The following is a 24,685-nucleotide window of genomic DNA, read 5'->3' on the forward strand; positions in this document are numbered from 1 at the left end:
AATGGTATTACAACACTATTTATTAACAATAAAGATTGCTTTGAACCAAATATGATAAAGAAATATCATCCTTTTACAAAGATTTATACATCCTGTTTTCATTAAATGTTCAGATTTCTTTAATATTGTTTGATATATATTAAAGGATTGGACAAGGTATGTAAAATTAGAACATTTAAGTTGAACACATCTCTGGGCTCAGATGGGCTAACTGCAAATTTTTACAAGCATTTTCTGGAATGATTTAAGAGAAATTCTGATGCAGGTGTTCTTAACAATTGTTAAAAATCACAACCTAACACCAACCATGACACCGGGAGTTAATCATTCCAAAGTCAGGAAAAGATAAAATACTTTTTGACATTTGGTGTATTACACTTGTGGATAATGATTGCCAACTCATTGCACATATTTTTGCTATGGGACCAAAAACTTTTCTGTTATTTAAGGACATGCATTTCAATGCTTTCTAATGATGCAACAAAGAACAATAACATTAATAATATTATAAGGCTATAAATACATAAAATAAACATTTTATATAATAAAAAGAGTAATAATCTCATTAAATGAACTCATTAAACATAAACATTCAGGTTAGTTAACATATTTTATTTGATAGGGGTGTTCTCAGGGACCTGGGTAATGGATCAAAAGGAGCTGGGCCCAAAGAAGGTTAAGAACCACTGCTCTAGACTCAATAACATGGTAAATGGTTGTAGCCACACTTACACCACACACACCCCACTCACACACACAGTATAAAGATAGGTAGTTTTAGTCAATACACAAACTAGGGTAGTGCAAGTTGAATTCACAATTGTGGCCTCTCTCATTAACTGCATTCTGTTCATGAGACAAGTTAAAATAAAATATCAATATCAAAATCCCATGTAAGTAGGGCATTTTCCGCTGGAACAATTTCTTGGCTAACAGTGTAGCAGTCTTTAAGTTACAGTCAAGCAAAGTAGAGTATCTGTGTACAGCTTCCTGGAGTCTTCTCATCACAGTGATGTCCAGCTGTCCATGAATTTGCTGTATGTAGAGCAAAGGTAAACATGTCCAGGGTTCTATGCTATGGTGAGTGCAACACCAGTTATGACTTTTGGTTTGTTTTGGAAGACCATTCATTTTGGCAGTGTGTGTAACACAAGATGGTTGTGATAGTGCATGTTAGCAATAAAGGGCCAAAGTATATATGTCCAACCCTGATCCATGTAGCAGAGGCATTGAGGTCAAACTGATTACTTTAGCACAGTGTTACTGAGATGTCCTTGTGCTCTGTGACATGGCTGTAACAGAACATGAAGTGTCCTCTCACTGGTCCAGCTTTGTTACTGGTCTCTCCCGGCTGATGTCAAACATGTTATGTCTCCGCTGTTTTTTACGGTTCATTTTGGACAGATCCTTGTCAAACACCTCTCCAGAGCGCAGAGCAGACACCAAGTCATCAAACTCACCACCATTCTCTTCTTCATTAGCTTTCCTCGCTTTCTGCTCCCTGTCTTTCTTCAGCTGGAGAAGAGGGGAGATGTCAGTTAGGTATATACCAGTTCAAATATATAATAGCCTCTTATCTGAGCTGATAATATGGTCCAACCTGTGCCTCCATGAGTGCCCGTCTCTCCTCCTCCTCCTTGCGTCTGGCCAAGTTCTCGTTGTCCTGTTTGGCCTCGTAAAAAGATGTGAGGAAACTGTCGAAGATCCCAAAGAACTCATCTGGCTGCAGCTTGGACAGGTCTTCTCCAAAGTGTCTCACTGCCCTTTCAAGCTTCAACAAGAATCATAAGGTTGTTATTATGTTGTGTGCTTCACTTTTGTCTTTTTGCTTAAGGCTTGTAGAATGTTGAAGCATCCTTAAATGAACAGCAAATTAAATGAGTTCAGTGTTTTGTGAAACAAAGATTTGGTCTGGTCTACAAGCTGGAAGAAAATGGAAAGAAGAGTCGTTGAGCCTAACCCTAACAGAATGCTACCTCCTATTATACTGGGAAAATGATAAGGAAACTGTCTTATCTATATGGTGAGAAAAGTCAGGTTACAGTATGAGCTTAACAAGGGCTTAACCCCAACACTCACCTGTAAGGGAAACGAGCGCTGCAAACAAGTGATTAAGACTGTGTGTGTGTTTAAAGTGTAATTCTTATCTTATGATTATCTATTTAGTTTTCTTTAGTAAAACACATTTATTTAAAAATATCCATGCCTATGAATTCTATTTAATTGAAAGAAAAAAAGACTTGTGAGAAAGCAGTGAGAAACATAGAGCCTACAGGCTACAGACAAAAATTAAAAGTCCATGTTCAGTGTTACTACAGCATGTTCCTGCTCCCCGGCAAAAAGCCAGGCTCAAAAGGAATCGTAATTGTGTAAAACAGAGGTCTCCCAACTGGTTCAGAGCCGCAGATCTAGAAAGGTAATATTTGCAATCATATTTATCACAGAATTGGGCTTTGTGGGTGGAATAATAAAATATGTGTCTGCATAGAGTATATGTATAGATGGAGGAGGTGAAGTGGCTGAGAAATGCAAAATCTTTCTAGCAAAAGTCTTCTCACAAGTTGTTCATCAAAACCTGTCATGTTGTGACGGTGGTGGAGAGCTCTGTCAACATGTTCCGAAAGCTCCCACAGATGTTAATTTGGTTTTCTAGTAACTCACTGTGTGTATACCTTGACACTGTTATAATGGTGTTTTTGAAGGCAGAGGCTTAAAATGGGACACAATGATTGTGAGTCTCAGTGAGTTGCCCACTCACCTCTTGTTTGGCCTCAATGAGTGACTCCTCTACTTCAGAGAAGCTGAAGGAAGCCACAGTGATGAACTGACCAACCACAGAGACAAACTTATCTCCAGGACCACGAGAGGACTGAGCCTGCTGGTACTGCAGCTCCTGCACATGGACAAACACAATTTAGACTGACTGACAGGCCATTTGATGAAACATACTTTCACTGAGCTCACTCACCGCCTCAATACTCTTTAGGCCAGATTTTAGATTACCAGTGTCCTTCTCCAACTCTGTCATACTGGAGAGCAGAGAGACATGTCCGTCATTGGCAGCTGAATTCAACATAATCAATGGAACAACTCTTTTTTCGGACACTTGGCTTTAGGTGTACGTTTAACTGGAACAAGTTCTTGAGGAACAGTCTTGTCAAGCATTGTTATCAGGTTTTGTACCATTGTGTACCCAGTGATGCTGTGCAGTACTTACTCACTCAAACAGGTGAGATAGTTAAATATCCTTCTAATTGGATAAATATGAGTAAACCTGGCTTGCAACACCAGTTCAATAGACTTCATTCTGCATGTGTTACTTCAACAGCCACAGCCACATGAGAACATGTACTTTTGCACTTACTTGATTTTAGCAGCTTGTGGCACATTCTGTAGCTCTTTACTGAGAGCTGACACCTTTGGGTACTTATTCTCCAGTACAGTGATCATATAGTGGAGCAGAGTGATGTTCCTACAAACACATTAAATAATCAGTCATGAATCATTTCTCAGTAATGTTGAACAGATAACAAAACTTACAGTTAGGCTTTCACATGTGATATTTTGACTGTTCTTAGCAGTAAAAGCACAGAGAAGAAGCAAAAGAGAAGAAGTCATTACAGTGAGCCAGCATGGACAATACAGGACCCTGAAACTGAGTTCCTACTCCTGTGAAAAGGCCTGTAATGTGGAAAAGGATGATATGAAGTGTACTTGTCAGTGCTTGACTTGGTGTCAGCTATCTTGTTGAGACTGGACACTTTAAAGCCGTAGGCATTTCCTCTTTGTCCTTTGTTCATATAGTTCCCAAAGGCCAGAACCACCTCGAGGAGCTGACGCAGAGCCCGGCTCTGTACCACCTCTCTGGACGCAAGACAAAGAGCTGAAACCACAGAGACAAGGAGGGAATGGCAAATATTTTTACAGACAGCACTCAAATCCATACTGTAATTTCTATATTATTTTATATCTTCATACATAACAGAATACTCATCCTTATAACAACCCTGATCCCTAAAAAGTTGGGGCGCATTAAAATGTAAATAAAAACAGAGTGCAATCATTTACAGTTTTCTGAAGTGTTCCTGAGCCCATGTTCTAATATTCTTTATACAATCGTTTGGTGGACAAAATGGTTGTCACCTCATTCTTGCTTTCAATCATGATCCTGTCACCAATTAACCTGTTTACCTGTGCAATGTTCTAAACAGTCAATTTTCAGTCTATTGTTGCATCTGTCCGAACTTGTAAGAAACATAGTGCTGCATCACATTCAAAATAAGCAGATATTTACAAAAATCATTGATATTAATGAGGTCAAACATTTCATTTAATGTCTTTGGACAGTTTTCAATGTGAGTGTATGTCAGGAAAGATTTGCAAATCATCACATTCTGTTTTTATTATGTTTCACACAGCAGCACAACTTTTTAGGAATCATGGTTACTATAATTACAGTTTACATTTGGTTATGTAGCCTTCATCTTAAACATTTACTTTCATCCAGTTGCTCAATGTGAACTGATTAGCTGGAGATAGAAGAGAGTACCTTTGATTTTGGGTTTGACCTCAGCCACTCTTTCAGCAAACTTCTTCTTGAAGTAGAGAGACTGGAGTCTCTGCTGATAGTGGTCAACGCTAGAGAGGAAGAAGAAGAAGGAAAACACAGAGAGAAACTTAACAACATATAAGCGGTGTGAGAGTGAAGCTGTCAGTTCCTGAAGGTTACATGCATGCTCAGATGTAGTGCTCTCTAATCTTATGTCAGGAAGGTGCTTGACTATCTGTCAATCAGTTCTGATGGAACAAACTGGCAGCCTTATTATGCTTTCTAATAGTGATAAAACAAAACTGACCACACCCATCTGTCCCAGCTGTTAAGTTCAGTATGATTTACCAAACTTTAACACTAGAGGTAGTCCATTTCTATCATACTGAGTACTGTATGTGTACAGCGTCTCTTATGTTGACTTAGGTTGATGAGCTGCCATGTAAAGATATATCCAGGCTTTGTATATGTTCAGATGTGTTGGAGTGTGTGTTGGTTTGATGTGTACCTGCTCATCTCATACAGGAAGCGATCTGCTTTGGCCATTCGTTCCAGCTCATGCTTGTGTTCTTCCAACAGCTCAATGTCACCCTTCTCAGGAACAAACTTTAGAAGCTTCACACACACACGCGCACACACACACACACAATCAATCAATCAAGGTATATAGTCAATTACATGACTATAATGTGATATAGTGCATCAGTATGGAAGCCAGTCACTTAACATTGTCTACTAAAAAAAGACAATGTTTGACCTCCCACCTGCTCCAGCATGTCTTTAGGTAAGTCTTCCTGTTCATCCATGGTCAGGATGGCATGGCGGATCTCCTCATTGGTCAGCTTTAGCCTGTAACACACATTTCCATATCACATGTTTTTTTTAAGTAAATGCGTCACATGGGCCCTGCTATCATTTTTCCCTTGATGAACTGTCATTTTGTTAAGGCTGTTTCAAAATGTTTACGAATACAGTTAACTCAGAGTAGATTTTTACTTTTATCTCAGTACATTTTTACACAAGTACTTTTAAAAAAATTAATATTTTGATGTTGACTCTGATGTTGCTCTCTCAGACCATTACTGTGTTTTCTTCAAAAGTGCTATGTCTGTGTACTAAAAATATTCAAACTGAGGTCACCTCAAAATACTACATCACTGAAACATCGGTGACATATTCATTCAGACTTTTCCTTTCACACCTTCCCTCTCCAGGTTGACTGTCGATTTTAGCTTACTTTTCTATTTCTTAACTTGTTTTTAATGGTTTTTTTGTACGTCTTCCTACTTGTTTTTTATGTATTTTAATGTATGCCCCATGTAAAGCACTTGGATTTGCCTTGTGTCTGAACTGTGCTTGACAAATAAACTTGCCTTGCCTTGCCTATACTGTGCTTTGCAAAAGTATTCACCCCTCTTGGCATTCTTTCTATGTGGTTGCCTAACAACCTCAAATGGATTTAGATTTAGATTTTAGCTATGATTTTAGCCTCTGTTTTTTTTGTCTTATTCCTTGTTTGTTTCACATCATCAAAGTGGTAGTTATGTTGTGTAAATCAAAAGATAAAACCCCCAAAAGATTCCATTAAATTCCATGTAGAGATGAACAACATAACCAGCAGAGATAATGCGTGACTTCCTACAGTGTCACACACACTGACCGTGAGAGCAAAATGTTACAGTTCTGTGCTCGCCGACCATCGATCACTGACAGCTCTTTGACTTTCTTGGCAAAAGTATGGTCATCCTCAGCACTCTTCTGTTAATACACAGAAAAATGTTACAAAGCAACAAAATACAGAAAAGTATCACATGACTTCTGCAGCGCAGCGGTTGAGAACTTGGCATTAAAATCAGTATCATTATTTGAGATGACAGTATGACAGGAATGTGATACGCTCAGTATCAGTGTGTGAAATGGTACTTGTGGCTTCTGGTAGGCTGAGAAGGTCTGCTGGAACTCTTCTAGATCCATAACTTTAAACACCTTCAGATCATCGATCTCTTTCCAAATGGTTCCTTCTATCTTGTTCTGAAATAAACAATAAGGCAGCTTGTCAACAGAATCGGATTCAAAGGTCCAAATAAGTCAAGTAAACTATTTATATAGTCAAAATGCACAAGTTTCTTCAAGAGGCTTTACAATCTGTACAACATGAGACACCCTCTGTAGACCGTCTTCCACATGTTGCACCTCACAGTTGTTCATTCCCAAAGGTTATTGTCAGCTGCTGGCTGGCATTCACAAGTTGAAGGATCTGGCTGGTGTCTGTATTTTTCTTACTGTCAACAAATTCCATGAAATGACCAAAACCAAAGATTTGTTAATCTGTCTGTCAAGATCAGGACAACAGCTGGACCACTTTAGAACATCTAGACATGTGCTGCTGGTTATTAAGGCACAAATAGTTTTAGATCACAGAGTGCAATGTATAGTGCAGTAGTGCACAAATGGCAGACAGTAGGTCATATTATAACTTATAATAATAAACAGTGGTGGACAATAACGGAGTAAATTTACTTGAGTACTGTACTTAAGTACATATCCAGAGGATTTGTACTTTACTTGAGTATTAAATTTCTTTGGTACTTATTACTCTTACTTGAATACATTTCCAAGACAAATATTTTTACTTTTACTCAAGTTAATTTCTAGGAAGGCTGAAAAGTACTCATTACTTTCAGGTCTGATCTTTTTTCTTTTTTTTTCTAAAATACTATTGGACACAAGCTGTGTTTGTCAAAGAAGGAAACCTATCACAGTGCACGCTCTCCACTGGGATCTACTTAAAAGCGGAAATACGTCATCCCTCCCCATAAGGATACCACCAAAATGGCCACGCTCTCGACTGTGTTTGTCAACACAAAACCGAGACAATGGCTGCATCAGATGTAGTTTTTTTGTAAAGCAGTGATTCTCAAGCAGTGGTCTGGGGACAACATTGGTCTTTGAGGGGGGTTCCAGTTCCCAACTTAGCTAAATGATAGAGTTAGTTGGACGGTGCAGGTTCATTTGGTTACAGTTTTAATGATTGTTAATAAACATCTGCATCTGCAACATCTGCTGTCCTCCTGTGATCCCATTCATTTGATTTGTTTTATAGGTGTTTCTGCAGGCTATATATAACATTGTGGTTCTAAAAGCAAGCACATTTGTGCAGGTGGTTTCAAAAAGATAATTCTCAGAAACAAGAGTTAAAAGGTCCTTAAATACATTCAGAAAAAAATATAGTAATTCATTGATGTGAAAAATAAGAAATGTACTCTTACTCTTACTTTTACTTAAAGTAAATTTAAAAGCATGTACTTTTGGATACTTAAGTCCCTTTAAAAGCAAGTACTTTTTTACTCTTACTCGAGTAACATTTCGACTGAGCTACTTTTACTTGTAACGAAGTAAATTTTGACCAGGGTGTACATTCAAAATGTAGGATTGGGTTAGGGTTGTTGGGTTGTTAAGTCTCCCACATTATGCTCATAATCGAACTAATATTTCTAGTTTGAGAAAGAAAATGTGTACATGCTTTAATGTAAAAAAAACAAACTCTCATACTGTCCATTGCTGCAGCACCTCTATTCACCCTCTGTCTCTTTAAGGCCCCCCTCCCATACTGCTGTGATTGGTAAGCTCTCACAGGCCAGAACAGGCACCATCTACCGTGATTCTGCATCGCACTGCTGGTGTTTTAACAACTACAGCCAAGCTGGGATCGTAGCGCAGGGTGGCGACGGTGTAATTGTGACATCACAACAAAATGGCAGCCCTGGCGACTTGTTTAAAAGCAATTTGTGTGCATTTCTTTAAGTAATTTATAGTTTTACCAAAAGGTCTGTTCTGCTCAGCTCACGTTATGGCTGGATAACATTGAGGCGACTATTACAACCTTATAATGTTTTCACAGTAAACACAATAGTGACAGTATTAATAACAGCAGTATGTCTACACAGATACCTCAGGAAGTTTGTTCCAGTTGAATGACTTCAGTGGGTTTGCTGGTCGAGGAATGTTCTTCTTCGGGGCAGCTCCTAGTGGAGCTCCAAGAGGAGGAGGTGGGGGAAATGGAGCGCTGCCAAAAGCTGGCGGGGCTCCTGGGGGAGGTGGAGGTGGTGGTGGTGGTGGTGGTGGAGGTGGAGTAATAGAAGAAGGGATAGATGGGGCGGGAGGAACTAAACCACTAGAAGTAACCGGGGGTCCGCCTGGAACACTGGAGGTCTAAGAACAGATGAGCATGATAGGAGTTAACAGTGCGATGCTGGGATCTTTTATTTTAGATATCACTATACTTTACGAATATACGTTGTTTATATTGTTACCGTGTATGTAATTGATGCATGACATTTCTGTCTCACACATTATTATATGCTGGGTTAGTGAACATACGCTGCTGAGCTGCTGCAGCTGAGCAGACAGCTCTGCGACTTGGAGTTTTGCTTGCTTGTGGTCGTTGCTCTCTCGCTCCAGCTTGTCTTTCATCTTGTTCAACATCTCCATCATGTCGTCTTTCTCCTTATTCTTTGCCTCGCACTCCCTCTCTTTTTTGTCAAAGCGCTGCTGTAAGCTCTGATGTTCTGGAGAGAAGAGAAGGTGGGAGGAGGTATTGGAATTGTTGATGGCAGAGCTGTTTGGATAGATGATGAGTGAAGGAGAAGAGCCGACGACAACAGAACGCATATTGACTTATTTACTGTGATTTTGGTTCTGAGTTACTTGCTGGACCCTAATGTACCCACTTGCAAGTTTTGTTAATTACATGATTAAATTAGCAAAGAACTTAATTATTTTTTCAAAGCTGACTAAGTCAACAAAATGTACTGTAAAAATTGTTTTTGGGTGATTACATTCAAACAAAACGATATATATAACTGTAATTGTTTTTGATGATTCTTTTGCACGTTACGGTTACAGCTGCCTCAACTGCCCCCTCCCACTTTACACTTTTATCCCACTACATTAACACTACATTTATTTTAAAGCTTTAGTTAGTTCAGTAAGCGTTGGCCCTACTGGTTACTTTACTCACTTTTTTTTTAATATATTTTGGTTCAAGAGCTTTCTCTGTTTTAGCTAGGTTCTAGACGGAAAATGTTCTTCGTTGATGAAAAGGCCGTTTAGTATCAGATTCTTGAAGTGTTATCACCACAGCCAGGTTTAGACAGTTTTAGACAGTTTGGTTGACCGAACAGCCCTGCAGCCGTCAGATGAGCGTGGGGGCGGGGAGACCTGTTGGGATGTCCACTGAATAAGAACAAAAACATGCACTGCATTGCCAATGATGTCTTTGGCCTCTGTCACCTCCCAAGATAACCAAAGTTTGTGAACATACTTTTATAAACTGTGTCACCTGAGTGCTATAGCTTCTGCGTTTTGTAACTTCCCACACCCAGTGAAATATTGAAACCAAATACTTCAAAGACAAATATGATCATGGACCGAGCATATTTAAAGATTATCTAACATATCACGAGGCCATCAACATTATGCTTAAGCTTTTTGGTTTTCAACAGTACTGCATGGATGTGAAAGTGATATGGCCAGGATAACACATATGTAGTAGCCTACCTAAGTCTGTCTGTAGAAAATATTTTTCATCAGCAGATATTTGAGTTATAACAACCTCAAACTAGCTTAGCATTTCTCTGAAGCATTCAGGGTGGACTCAACAGGGACTAGATATTATCATCGCATCACCAATGTGCCTTCAGCAGTTGGAAATACAGAAAAAATCAGAGCACTTAAAGTTCAGAAGTCAAAACATATTGAAGAAAGACTCATGTTATAATCACTGTGGCAAAAAAAACATTTACTGCCAGACCATGCCATCAGGTGTGAGTGGAAATCTGAGGGCAATCTAACAGCATGAGAAATTATATTTATATAACTGCAAGAACGAACGGCTCTTATACTTTAATGTTTTTGTCACAGTACCATTGAAGATAAGTCAGCCACTCAGACGAGTGCTGCATTGATGAATACATGATATGGTAGCCTAATAATCATTAAATATACTCTGTGTGGGAATCACACTCTGTCACACATGTCAAATACTGTATGCCTATGATACAGTAAGAACAGCTGATTTGAAGTAATGCTTCAGCCGCCATCATCACTGCCCCTCCTGGTGGATAGATAAACCATTGCAGCTGCAGTTCAAAGTGTTTTAACATCTTCTGTGAAACCACTGGATTTAAGGAGAAGCTGAGATATTTTCAAGCTGTGTTAGTGGCAACAACAGAACCAGGTAAGACAAAACCTGATCTTTTCCTAACCCTAACCTACACCTAACCAAAGTTTCAACCACTGGGCTTTAGCATATCTTAACATATCTCGTTCAGCCAAGGTCTACATTTTCCCCTTTGGTATAGAACAATACAGACTTTAAATACAATTATACTGTATTGTGTGTATGTTTACCTTTTCTCATTTTATCAGCTTGTTCTTTCCATTGTTTGACCTCGTCCTCCTTGACGAGCCTACAGAAACAAACACACAGACAAACTCACACACATACCTAATGTTACCCCCACTAGAGATGCAGAAAGAATTCCACCCAGAAACAATTAGATCAAGTGTTTACATGGTTGTTATCCTGTCGAATGGCTTGGCAAAAGTTTACACGACCCCCTTTCAATGTGACTGAAAATGAATCAAGGTTGGGCCAGATCTGATCATTTGCTTCCCACTGAGGTTGTAACATTGTATTCTGCTTCTGCTATCATTGTGATTATAACAGAATTTATGGGTCCATGTAAACACTTTTTTTCCTTTCTAGAATTTAATCAAAATTAAAAAATGTTTTACTTCGTGTCATTATTTGACTTCACTTCACCAACAGCAGGAGGTAAATGGTGTTAGATAAGTCTAAGTTTAGAGTTAATTGTTCGATCAAGAATTTGAGGCATTACTATTAAAACTACTAAAGGATCATGACTGATCTCCTCTGTCATCATTACTAAAAACTGTAGAAATTCGGCCACTAATGCTCATGCGAGGAACCCTTGAAACTTACATGCGTACTATGTTTTTAACGTTGAAGTCCTCCAGTGGTGCCACATCTGGGTTTTCACCTTTGTCTGACTGCAGAAGCAGCTGCTGAATGATCCGGTCTAACAACACCCAGTACTGAAGAGCAGCACTCTTCTGCTTATCTGCTGACAGATGAAGATGAGTCAACCGAACAAAGAACTGCTACTGTTCTGGATCACTAAATGCCAATAAAAAAATAAATAAACAGGTAAACTGTAGGCAAGCAGAGAGAGACCCAGTCTTACATGGCATCATGAGACAGTGCTGCAGTGCAGACAGGAGGTGAGGGTAAGCCTCAGTATGGTTTAGATTCTTCTTGATCAGCTCAAACATCTGGCTGGCACTTTTAGTGTCTATATGGACCTGAGCCAATGAACCAAAAGACATGAATCATCAAGCTTATAACACATTACACATCTTTTTTTTGGTATTGCAGTTGACAGTAAAATGAAATGTAATGCTGAAAAGTAACAATTATAAGTGTTTTTATGTATGACTTACAACATTGAAGCGTTTGGACATCAGAAGCTCATCTTCATTCCTCAACAGCTCAAAGAAGTCCAAATGTCTGGAAACAAAATTATGCATCAAAACTAAACTCAGAAAGCAATTCAAAATCCAGGTATGTTTAATATATTCCCTGTACTGTTTTGTATTTGTTGGTTCGATGACAAAATATACCCGCGTAAGCGTTACCTGTCCAGGGTTTCATTGTCATGGGAGTATAGTTTGTCAATGACCGGCTGGATGCCCAACATCAGAAACTCATAGCGCAGATGGATGCGGAACTCCAGGCTAGTCTGAAAACACACAGGCAATACACAATTTAAACATATCATAAATCATTACATGACAATATTTTAAGATCGTACAAGTCACATAGATGAAGAGAGTAGTAGAGACGAACACAAACGCATACAAACATGATGTCACTTAAAGATACAGTACTCATGGTGCAGTCACACTAGATGTCTTACGCTAATAACAACAAATCATCAGAGCTTCAGAAAATCATCACAGGGAAGTGGCTCCACGCAAACCATCCAACAAGGGACTGTACATGAAAGATAGTAAACTGTGTGCAGAAACTGACTTTTACCTTAGCAAAAGAAAAATTGACTACATACATGTTTATGTGCCCAAGATGTAACCCATTATTTATGCCACTGAAAGACAGTAACTCTGTTTAAGTAGTGTGTCGCTCATGTCAACCTATTAATTTCTGTCTATTAGTATCAATAAAAATAAAGACCAAAACATTGTACAATATATAATTAATCCTCTGTGCAATAGAGCCCCAAAAACTATTAAAAACATATCAACGAGCCACGCTGGTGCACAGAAACGGTAAAAAAAATACTATGCATCAAAAATGTTACCTTAATAATAAGAAGTATAAGTAAGTATAATCAGCAAAATGCACTTTAAGTAGAGGTGGCATCGTATTTTTAATGCTCAAGACTGTCATATTATATTGTCATTTAAAGATCCATATTTGGTCAACCTCTCTCAATTCAGAAATATGTAAAGATCAGTAGTACAGTACAAATAGGTTAACAATTTAACTTGTGTACAGTACTTGTTTAAATGTACTTAGTTAAATTCCACACCTGATTGTTTTTGAGTTAGCTTTCTGTAGCAAGTAATTGGGTTTAAGCTGAGAGCAACAGGGTAAGAAAGGCAAAGACGGAGTACTGAGAGACGGACGAGCACGCGGATCAACAGCTAGAAGACAGCAAACATCACAAAGGGAAAAGTTCCTCACCTCTCCTGCTCCTTTGCTGAGCACAGCATTGATGAAGGACATAATGGAAGTCTTCAGATTAACTTCATCTCTGTAGCGGCCTGTGGATCGATCCAAGTCTGACACCAGGGACTGCACACAGAACAGACAATATACAACTTCTACCATTATTAAACAGTACACACCTTAAACAGCTTTTGCCTTTGTGTTTGATGTTTGTGAGTCATCGCATTGGTCTCGATGTAAAATAGATAAATAATGTTTGTCAAGTTGATATATTTCTCGTTTCTACTGTATGTCCGGTACTGGTTTGTCTTGTGGTTGCTTTATTATTAATTACTAATGGCTAAAAGTGCTGACATTTTCATACCATTCTTTAACATTTGGATTTACTGTCAAGACACCGGACAAATTTATTGTATCCACACTTGCATCTTCGTCAGCAGAAAACTGTTTTAAAAATGCTTCTTTTATAGATTTGATCAAAATTCAAAACATTCAAAGTGATGAGTTCCTCACCTATCCTGCACCTTTACTGAGCACAGCACTGATAAAAGACATAATGGCAGCCTCCAGATTAACTTCTTCTCTGTAGCTGACTCTGCATTTGCAGAACATTAAATGAAGCACACATAAACAAAACAGACCTGAAAGCGTGTTCTCTCTGAGGCAAATTTCTGGTAGTGCTGCATGGCTTCCAGTACTTTCCTATGGCCTCCTGGCACTAGACACACTGCCCCGAGAATCTCTAACACTGCAGTCTATGGAGAGAAAGAACAAGGGTCATTTTCAAATAACAAGAAGAAATAATTTATTGAATGTACTTCAACTTTCACTCTCTGCTTGTTGAGCATCTCTTTGTACACATGTAGTGTCCCTGTGTGGTCATGTTGTCTCCATGTGGTCGTCGAGAGTCTTTTGGTTTCTCTTTGCAGTAATGTTGTGCCTTTTTCCAGTTTTCGTTGCTTAGTTTCATTTAGCATCTCTGTAGTTGTTTTGTGTCTTTTGATGGCAATTTAGCATCTCACTGTGGTGTTCTTATGTCACTTTGTTGTCATGTGGTCAAGTCTTTGTGGGTGTTTATCATCACATCGTGGTTGTTAAGCACCTGCTTGTGGTTGTTTTGTGTCTGTGGTCACTTTGCATCTCTATTACCGCTTTTACACGAAAATTAGCAGGACTACAATGGTTTTTAACCACTGGTCAACCCACTACAAATTGCCTATTGACCCTATTCCCACTTCCCACAGGCAAGGCAGCCCATCTGTGATTTTTATCTGAAGTTTCAAGTTGTTTGTCACTGATGTCATGTTTGGCGTCATGAATGCGGTGGAAACAACAATGGACCCATTGTGAAGGAAGGGTCTGTAAAACAGTGGATAAATAATTTTGAGCGAAACAACCCCAGTGACGTGACTCGTTTCACTACCATAATTTGAGCCATTTGGGCCATAACATTTGGAAAGTCTGTAAGAGCTGCATGATTAAATTATTTTATCCCCTGCTCGGCGCGTGATCCAGGTATTGTCATAGCCACGAAGTCGAACTTATTTGGCTACAAAACATAAATGAGCAGCTTTCACAAGAATGGCCGGGTCTCTGCCTCCAACAATGTGTCCAGTTATAAAACGTTCTTGGATAGATCCATCCCAAATTCCTTCTTTTCTTCTGCACCACCACCGGATGTTGATAAGGGATCCTCACTTAGCGTGTTCATCCACTGATCCATCCATGCTGGATGGTACATAATTTCAAACCAGCATACATAACGTACCTTTGTTTACCAAGCCCCTAACCCGTTAACACATTTGCTCCCTGAATTTATCATGAAGTTGTGCAAAGTATCCTATATCCTTTTTGGTTGCACCTACATACCTTGGTTTTGATGTTTTCAGCTGAGAGACTTTGTGCGATGATATTAATGCTTTCACAGTGACCCAGGACATGAGCTCTGCCCTGGGAGTTGTTCATCAGAGCTTTGATGCAGCCAATCAATGAGGTGTGGACCTGTGATTCCATAGTCTCATAGTCCATTGATTTTAGGAAATTCAGGATACAAGACAGGCCATCCAACTCAATGAACTGTGTCACAAACCTGGAGCAGAATTGCAAGTTAATATTATTGTTAGGTCAGCCAGATGTTCAGAATAACATGTGTTAGATTTGGAGCTGTACCTCATTGGCTGTGTCCTCAGTGCTGTCTTCAGATCATCTATGATCTTATGTCTTCCCTGCTCTTCCTCATCCGCCAGTGTGAGCAGAGTCTTCCTCTGGGAAAGGAGGGGAGAACCTTTTTACAATTCCAAATAGGCTGTATACTGACTCTGAGCCAAAGTGTCCCTTTGGCTCTTCACTACAACTAAATATTGAGGTTTACAGTGTAAAATGGGTGCACTTTGGTCATAACACTAACAAAAAACTACAATGACCCTTAAAATAAAAATGTTATCCAACAACCCTAACCCTTTGGTGAAAAAATAATCAACCTGAAAGCTGAAATATCCTACTGAAACAAATTTGGTTGACAGTGTCCTTTGTCAGACGACGTGACAGGTGTTTTTAAAAACAGTTATTCTCAATTATTTCTAAAGATCATTAACAATAATTTGACAAAGAAAAAAGGGGACAAAGCAAAGTGTATCTACTGTACATAGCATCTGTGTGTGTAAACAGAACCAGCAGGATGAGATCAGACTTCAGAATTTTACTCACAGCAGCCATGGACCTGAGCTGGTCAATATAATGAGCTGGGCAACTGGTTGCTCCTCTGTTCTCCTCTGCCTCCTGAAATACATATATATAGACACACAGTTCAGGCTCATTTGATATACTTATCTGGTGCTGATTAGAAAAACTGTTTCTTAAGAAACTTCTGCATTGGCTTGAGCATTCAGGCATGATGGTTTCTGCTTGAAACAGCCACCCCAGGGGCACACACAGTGGTAACTCTGTAAGTTAGTTTGGTATATAAAATACAATATAAAGTATATAATAAATATTATAAATATAAATATTTTTATGAGAAAGGACACAATTGTCTGTTCTTTAGGAAATGTGAAGACCTCAATATGCTAGGCAGGTGTCTCTGCTGATGTTCTGAGCCCTGGCAAGGCAGAATTATTTTGCCATGTCCTGGATGGGAGTGAAGTCCTGATGATTTTCCCCACTGTCCTCACCACCCTCAGAAGGGACTTTCAGCCAGAGGCACTACAGACTCCTGACCAGACAGGGATGTAGCTGGTCAGTATGCTCTTGATAGTACCTCTGTAAAAGATGGTGAGAATTGGTGAGAGGAGGTGTGCTCTCTTCATCCAACACAGAAGGTGCATGCACTGCTGAGCTCTCCTGGCAAGAGCTCCAGTGTGATGGGACCAGGTCAGAGTGTCTGTTATCTGCACCCCCAGGAACTTGGTGCTGCTGACTCTCTCTACTGTTGTGTCGTTGAGGAGTGTTGTGTGACTGGGCTGGCTCCTCCTGAAGTCAACGATGTTCTCTTTTGTTTTGCCGACATTCAGAACCAGGTTGTTGATTTTGCACCAGTCCACCAGATGTTCCACCTCCTCTCTTTAGGCCGTGTCGCTGTTATTCCGGAAAAGGCCCACAACTGTCGTGTCATCTGCAAACTTCATTAAGTGGTTGTGGGTCATGATGGTGAACAACTAGGTGTTGTTTGCCCACCTGCACAGACTGAAGTCAAGCAGCCTCTTACGCAGGGGGGTGCTATAACCAAGGGGGGCCAGCCTGCTCACCAGATGTTGCAGGATGATAGTGTTGAACACTGAGCAGAATTCTAGAAACAACATTTGCACATGTGTTTTACTCCCTTCCAGATGTTCTAACCTCAGGTGGAGTGTAAAGGAGATGGTTAGTGCGGTAAGCAAACTGGTACAGGTCAAATATGGAGGGGAGTCTGGAGATAATGGGGTCCTTTACCAGCCTCTCGAAGCACTTCATCATGTTGGGGGTGAGTGCTATGAGGCGGTGATCATTTAGGCAGAAGATTGTGGGTTTTTTAGGCACTGGTATAATTGTAGCATTCTTTAGACATGATGGTACCACAGCCTGGATCAGTGAGGTGTTAAAGATGTCTGTGAGAACCCCTGCCAGCAGGAGAGCACATTCCTTGAGCACCCGACCTGCTATGTCGTCTGGGCCCGCTGCTTTCCGAGTGTTCACTCTCGTCAAGGTTCTTAGGACTGTGTGTCCACAGTGGCTCCTCATCAGGGGCAGGAATATATTTCCTCGCACGAGTGGTGATGGGTGCCTTAAACCTCCCAAAGTAATTATTGAGTTGAAGTATTGAGATCCACTGTAGTGCAGAAACACAGCAGACTACCACACCAAAGTCACTGATCTGCTTAGTGATACCAACACCTATGAGACTCTGAGGTGACAGTCTGCCCTTATGGACTGTGCAGCACTGAAGAAGACAGAAGCCTTAACATTGAGGTGTACAGAAATCTGCACACACAGATCAATACTGGACTCTCACAGCATGCGCTGGGGGTCATCAGAACCTTATGCCATCTGGCTGAGACCGTGCCCACTAATTCATAAGGGAAGGAGAAGGAACAGACGCACATCAGAGGGGGACTTAATACCTGGGTCTTTGTTAAAAAAGACTAAAAGATCCAGAGCAGACAGAGAAGAGGAGCGGAGAAGAAAACGTAAAAACATCGTCATTCCTAATGGCATGAGAGGTACAACATCTTCAACAAACTGAAACATGTCAGTTGCCTACAATACAGCACTTGACAAGGATAACAGAGAACCTTGAGCAAGAATCAATATGTGCAGACTCTAACACTTAAAATGTGTTTGGACAATGCTTGATATGTCGTAGTTTATCAGAGGCATATTTAGCTCATACTGCTAGTGGTAGAAACCAGAGAAAAGCAGCAGCCCAGGAGCTCACGATACATATAAAGTTATAACTTGGCTTTCTTACCATTTTCTTACTACAGTAGATCTGCCATTTTTTCTCTGCTGGCAAAGCAAACATGGCAGCCCTGTACTCCTCTGTCAGGTCCAGTTCATCCTAGGATAGAATGAGAGAAGAAAGAAAGGATGAGGTAAATAAGTAGCTAATGACAATGATGAGGCGCTGGAAGGTATAGTTTTCAGAACAGGATCACTGACTGGTGCAATACAGTACTCACCACCAGCTCAGTGAACATAGAGTCCAGCTCCTGAAGGGGGGGCATGGGAAGAGTGGGCTCCAGTACAGCCGCGGTGTTAATGTTATCATGGCAGTAGGTGATCTCTGGTTGGTCACTTCCTTTGAAGCAGCAAGAAAATAGAGAGGACAGGCCACGCCCCTGGGGCTCCTTCACCCGGGAATCCATGGTTACAAAGGGGACCTCACCAGAAGTCTTGACCAAAGAGGAGGACAAAAGGTATCAATCAGATGTGATGTCATTGATTCCCTTCTACTGATCTTTATGCGATTCCTATGGAATGCTAAATTGGTTGATAATCTGCTCAGAAATATAAAACATTAGACCAAATTGAGGACAATGGTGCAACAGCTAAAGAGACTTCCGGGAACAATACATGAAATACAGTGAAAGAGGCCTACTGGGGGCTTTAGGAAATAAACTAAAGAGGTTGCTGTGTTAACCTGCAAAACTACTGCTTACTAGCCACTGGTAACAGACATTACCAGAGCTACTGTGTTAGTCGACAGTTTGAGTCAAGTATAGAGCGTGCAACCAACAAAACCAACCAATCAGAGGCGGATTAGGGTGGGTCTTGTAAGAACATGAGTGGAATCTATAGAAAAGGCATGTATTAAGCTAGTTTGTTTGAGTTGAGAAGTTAACATTAACAATGTTATGGTAGCAGTATTCTAAACATTAAGTGGTAAAGCTTGGGTAAATACGGTGTTACTGGCCAACACTGTTGATGTTAATTGTTAAACATTATTATTATTATTACAAAATTGTAACCAGCTATTGAATTCAACTTTTCTAGACTTTATGGTAGAGTTTAGAGTTGTACTTAGTTAGTTTAGTTTAAAAACTAAATTCAAATATCTATTTGAATTTTAGTTGAATACCCCTGATGTAGAGCATCAGATTGTATTTATGAATTTGTATTTATCCTGCATTACTGTATGTAACTCTGAGTGAGTTCCATTGTTCAATTAAGGACTAGATTCACCAGATACTTGTCTGATGGTGGAAAAGACGCAGAATATATTTTTAAACTGAAATCCAGTTAGCACTGTGCATGCATTAGCACACATGTGCACACAACCAAACACGGTCACCTCTTAAGTACCTTCTATCTCTTAGATAGATAAATGAGCATAAATGTTAATTGGCTTGCATGTCCACAAAAATGTCTCTGACATTGTGCGGGCTGCACAACCACTTGTCTGTTATTCGTCAAAACACACAATCAAACACATACACACACACACACACACACACACACACACACACACACACACACACACACACACACACACACACACACATTGATTGGGTGTGATTAACAAGTCACAACTGAACAGTTGTTGTTCAGCCAGCTGAGTCACGAGGTGTGGCTCCGTTCACTCCTTACACAGCCCTGTGTAGGATGATTTATTTAAGGTTGTGACTTATGACAGAAACAGCACTTTGAAATGTCACACATCAGAAAGAGTTTCAGTGTAGTGAAGAGCAGGTACACACATATTACATAATCATGAAGCAAGTACTGATGGTACAACGTCAGAGTTCGAAACCAAAATACTTTCTTATACATTTTTTTCTTAAATGAATGGGTTGAAATCCAATATGATACATGGAGTACATTCAGATTTTTGTAGTTCTTCAAGTTGATATTCAAACACCTCATCTTAGATATCTGAAATCATCAAAACCTGGGCAGGAACAGATACCCTCCCAATCAGTCAAAGTAATCTATCCAGTGCTTTGAGTGAATTTGGACTTGCAGTTTGATTTCAAAAGCCAGACTTTTCAAGACTTGATAAGGACCCTAAGATCAGTTCATCACAGGGCTGACTTATAGGGACAAACAACCATTCACACTCACAATCACACCTACGGACAATTTTTTCAAAAATGTCTTTGGATTGTTGGAGGACGCCGGAGTACCACGGAGAAAACCCACGCAGGAATGGGGGAGAACATGCAATTTCTGCACAAAAAGGTCCTGCCCAGTCTCAAACCCAGGTCCTTCTTACTGTGGGGCAACAGCACTAACCACTGTGCCACCCTCACCCATGTGTTCTTCAATGATACCCAAATGACATATGAACTTGAAAATAAATATAATACAGCATCTACTGGGTTCCCCTGCCAGGAATTTAAAGTTCAGTTCAAAATCAACAGGAAAGAACAGGTTTGTATTGAGGCCAAACTGGGTTGATTGGCGCTTTGGGAGCGACAGGACAGTTATGTGAATCATGCTGACTTGACCGACAAGTAGGCTACAATCTAAGCAGGAAGGCTGTAATGATTGAGCCCAGTAATATGTGACAACTACAAGATTCATAAAAAACTCAAGATAAAATCTGAATTTGATCAAGTTTTTCCCCATTTTGCTCCCCTATCTATCATAATAATGTTGATAATGGAAAGCTGCAAATAATAAAGAAAAATAAGTGTTTGCTTTCTTAAAATGATCCAAATCTCTACAGTAGAGGATGTGAATGCAGTGGTGGAACTTTGCTTTAACTAAGTCTTCTGAGCGAAGAGTTTTCAATCATAGTTTTCAGAGGACAGATCACATTAGAATCAAAATGGACAGAGCTATTTCAGGGGGCAACAAGTGCAAGTTCGCAAGTTAGACTCTGAAATTTCAGATTGCATACAGCCACACAACCTCAGAAAATTAAATATCCTGCAAGACACAGGGCAATTTACTTCCCAGTGCAGTATGTATCAAGATGCCTCAATTTATTCAAATTTCCTTTTAATAATATTTCATTTATATTACCAGCAGAATTGCTCCTGCAGGTTATGTTTTATATTATTACATTATTATGACTGAAACATAAATTGCAGGTGGTCAAGGGAGATCTAATTCTTGTTCCTCTGTAGAACATGGTTACCCCTAATAATCTCATTGCAATCATGATTTACAAGCTTTTTTTGGAGCTTTCAAGTGTATGTCAGCGAAAAAGGCAAACTGATATTACTGTCAACCGCCCCCGCGTCCGTCCGTTCATCGTCCATTACATAATGGAGAGGTCAGGTGCACTAGCAGTCAGGAAGGTTGATCCCCTGGGGACCAATGGATTGACTTACTGACTGGCTGATGTCATGCCTACTAGAAGCCTACAAACACATGACCAAAAGCACTGGACGTGTCCATGTATATTTAGTTGATATGCAGCAGTGTTTATTATCAGTGTCCTTGTCTCAGTGTTTTTTCACATGCATGTCAATGGCTGGTGCAGGACTCTAACAATGATTAGCACTTCATGTCGTGTATAGATCGGTGTCAGGGTTATAATTCATCCTGATGCTCAGATGAACCAATCAGCTCAGAGTCCGCAGGGTTTAATCAATACATCATTGATCCCTGTGGGGAAAGTGTGTTTTTTAGTGCGCCAGGACAGCAGTCCTGGAGCCGGAGGGTATTCTCTGTTTCACTCAAGGACGATTGAGTCAGTAAATGTTTGCTGGAGGTTATTCTTTCCCTGACATGAATGTGTGTTGTTGATTTGGCTGCTGATCACATGTCCTCATCAAGCACAACTCTTTCTGTGGCTGTTGTTCCTCCTGATGAGAAATTATAAGTAAAACCTGACCAACAATTAAATTCTGGGGCTGATGCTGATACCGATACGAGGAGGTAAAGACTTAGATACTGATATTTGTGAACTTCACTGGGAATTTAATTTGTATAAATTACCAAAAGCATATTTTTCAGCATTTTGATCTGTAAAAAAAAATGTCGGCGCATATTGGACAACATATATGGCAATACCGGTATTTCTGTGGTCAACATATATACCAGTCAGGCTCTCAGGTATGTAATCATATTGAAGACCGCCAACATTTCGACTGACAATGGTGTATCTTTCTATTCTTGTACTTGCAGTAAGACAACATGACAGCTGACCGAGGTAAACACTTGAGTACCGACTTGGTCTGTGGTCTTCAGTTTCAAATAATATGGCTTGTGTTGGTGTATATTTTTGTCATTGTCAACAAATCCAATGAAAATACTAAACCAGCAATGTGGTAGTCCTTCTGATACCTCTGACTGTACCCTGCCTGTGACTATTAGCTCAAAGTCTGTAAGTTCCTGCTTTAAATCAACTCACAAATTTATGTTGAATTATTTGTTTTTTTGAAACAAAGGACTCCCTTGATTAGTGTATCAATCTCATAAATGTGACCACCAGTTCTAAGTTATTTTAACAGCTCAAAATACTAAAATACTCCTGACCTCAAATGAACCTCAGCCGCCATTGTTATGGAAAAGAAGAGAGTCAGAGACATGAATCAGAGCTGTAGAGAATTACAAATGTTTTTTTTTTTTGCAGTTGTGAATTAAAGAAAGAGCCAGTTGTTGAATCTGTCAAATATTCTATAAAGTGCAATAATGTTTAGTCTCCACTTATCAGTGCACATAGATGTAAAGTAACCGATTGGGTGTTTCTCACTGAAATGCACCTTGGGGGTTGTAGTTAACATCTAACCCAGTGTCTTTTTTCGTAGTATCTTTTTTATCACATAATCATAAAAGAAATAAAGAAAATAAAAGAAGAAAAAAAAATGCCCCCATTTTATCTATTACATAAAAAACATATAAACATTACTAATAAATTAATACATTACAGCATCAGTATTGTGATTAGTCACAACAAGAATAAGTAAATAAAGGGACCGCTCAAATCACAAAGAGAAAGGTTCAAGTTCCTGACAGTGAAGTCCCCACACATACACATGTATAAACACTTATACTTACATACACACATATATACACGTATACACACATAAACACATACACACACACACACACACACAAACATACACATATACACATTATACGCACATATACACATAGATACACACATAAAACACACATACACATATCCATACACACACACACACACACACACACACACACACACACACACACATATATATACATACACACACACACATACACTTATACACACATATAGATACACATACATATACACATACACACACAACTGTCCTGACAGTTACTTTCTTTCTTTCTTTCTTACTGTATTTTCTGTTAAAGGATTAACAATGAAACACACTTGAAATGAATTTGAAATGATTACCTTTGTGATCCACTCCTATGTGATGCAGTGAGAGGCCATGTTGAGCTCCAGCAGTGTGTCTGTAGCAAAGATCATTCACTCTGCTGTCACCGTAGCTCAAACTCCAATGTCATGTCAACATTTTGACAACTGGTAACCACTGAAGAGTTCTACTGACATACAGGTTTTATATTATCCAAAGAGAAGGATAGAAAATTACAAACACAAAAAAGTCAGAAAGTGCTGGTGAAATGAAGCTTCAGCTCTAAAGAAACAGATTAAACTTCTCAGACTGAAGGACTAATGCAACAAAAATAAACAGATACAAATGTGAAACTTAAATCAGCGTGCAGCACTTTCAATTGAGCTGCAGTGAACTGTTCATACAGCATCTACATTCATAATCCACAGGAGGTTTGTAAACTTAGAAATATAAAGAAATATAAAATCCAAAAGAGAAAGAAAAGTCACCGAAAGCTGAATCAGGCAGAGATTTCCTTAAAGTGAGTCAAAAAAAAATTGCAGGTATTCTTCATTTGCTTCATCTGTACACAGCTCACTTCTTGTATTTCTGCCTTTGTGTTATTCCTTTTGCTTTTTCCATTCTGTGTTCGTGAGAGTAAGTCAGTGTCCAAGCTGTCTGTCACACAGAATGACAAACTGACTGATCAGCCTTGGTGACAGCATACGGCATGCAGTTCAAAACACACACGACTGCATTCCTGCTGGAGGCAGTCATGCCCAGACCTCACCCACTGCATTGTGTGTGTGTGTGTGTGTGTGTGTGTGCGTGTGTGTGTGGGGGAGATAGATAGAGAGAGGGAGAGGGGTCTGTGTGTGTGTGTGTGTGTGTGTGTGTGAGAGATCATCTCTGGGGTAACATCAGTATCTCATCATGTTTGATAATGGAGAGATGTTTTAGATTATGAACATTATCGTGTCTGCTGCTGTGCTGTCAGAACCAGTCGGACTAACTTTCACTGCCCCCATTAGCAGCCTTACTTCAGTCAGCCAGCGTCACAGGAACCAGTTGTGATGTCAAGTGACGGCAGCAGTAATGACAGCAGACTGCCAATGAGGAAATAGCTGCAGTAAATATACATTTTCCCAGAGT

The 24,685-nt window shown here is 39.7% G+C and overlaps 1 protein-coding gene across 2 annotated transcripts; it reads right to left on the minus strand.

Annotated features, from left to right (window-relative positions):
• On the minus strand, positions 1–24,026 carry LOC115566467 (disheveled-associated activator of morphogenesis 1-like). Of its 2 annotated transcripts, none has more exons than XM_030392368.1 (26): positions 23,593–24,026; positions 18,476–18,688; positions 18,265–18,354; positions 16,029–16,100; positions 15,492–15,586; positions 15,192–15,411; positions 13,964–14,077; positions 13,338–13,448; positions 12,269–12,372; positions 12,074–12,140; positions 11,818–11,935; positions 11,556–11,694; positions 10,961–11,019; positions 8,930–9,117; positions 8,501–8,761; positions 6,473–6,580; positions 6,210–6,307; positions 5,314–5,398; positions 5,058–5,164; positions 4,550–4,638; positions 3,715–3,883; positions 3,365–3,472; positions 2,969–3,029; positions 2,759–2,893; positions 1,601–1,771; positions 1–1,515 (listed from the first exon to the last, which is right to left on the minus strand). In XM_030392368.1, exons 2-26 carry the CDS (start codon positions 18,659–18,661, stop codon positions 1,318–1,320), a joined length of 3,153 nt encoding a protein of 1,050 aa, XP_030248228.1. In that variant the 5' UTR covers positions 18,662–18,688; positions 23,593–24,026; the 3' UTR covers positions 1–1,317. The 2 variants fall into 2 exon arrangements, with proteins under 2 accessions (XP_030248228.1, XP_030248227.1); XM_030392367.1 differs by having other exon boundaries at positions 11,556–11,697.
• Between the last annotated feature and the right edge of the window lie 659 nt (positions 24,027–24,685).

Source organism: Sparus aurata, chromosome 16 (genome assembly GCF_900880675.1).
Source record: "Sparus aurata chromosome 16, fSpaAur1.1, whole genome shotgun sequence".
In the NCBI taxonomy this organism is placed as follows: Eukaryota; Metazoa; Chordata; class Actinopteri; order Spariformes; family Sparidae; genus Sparus; species Sparus aurata.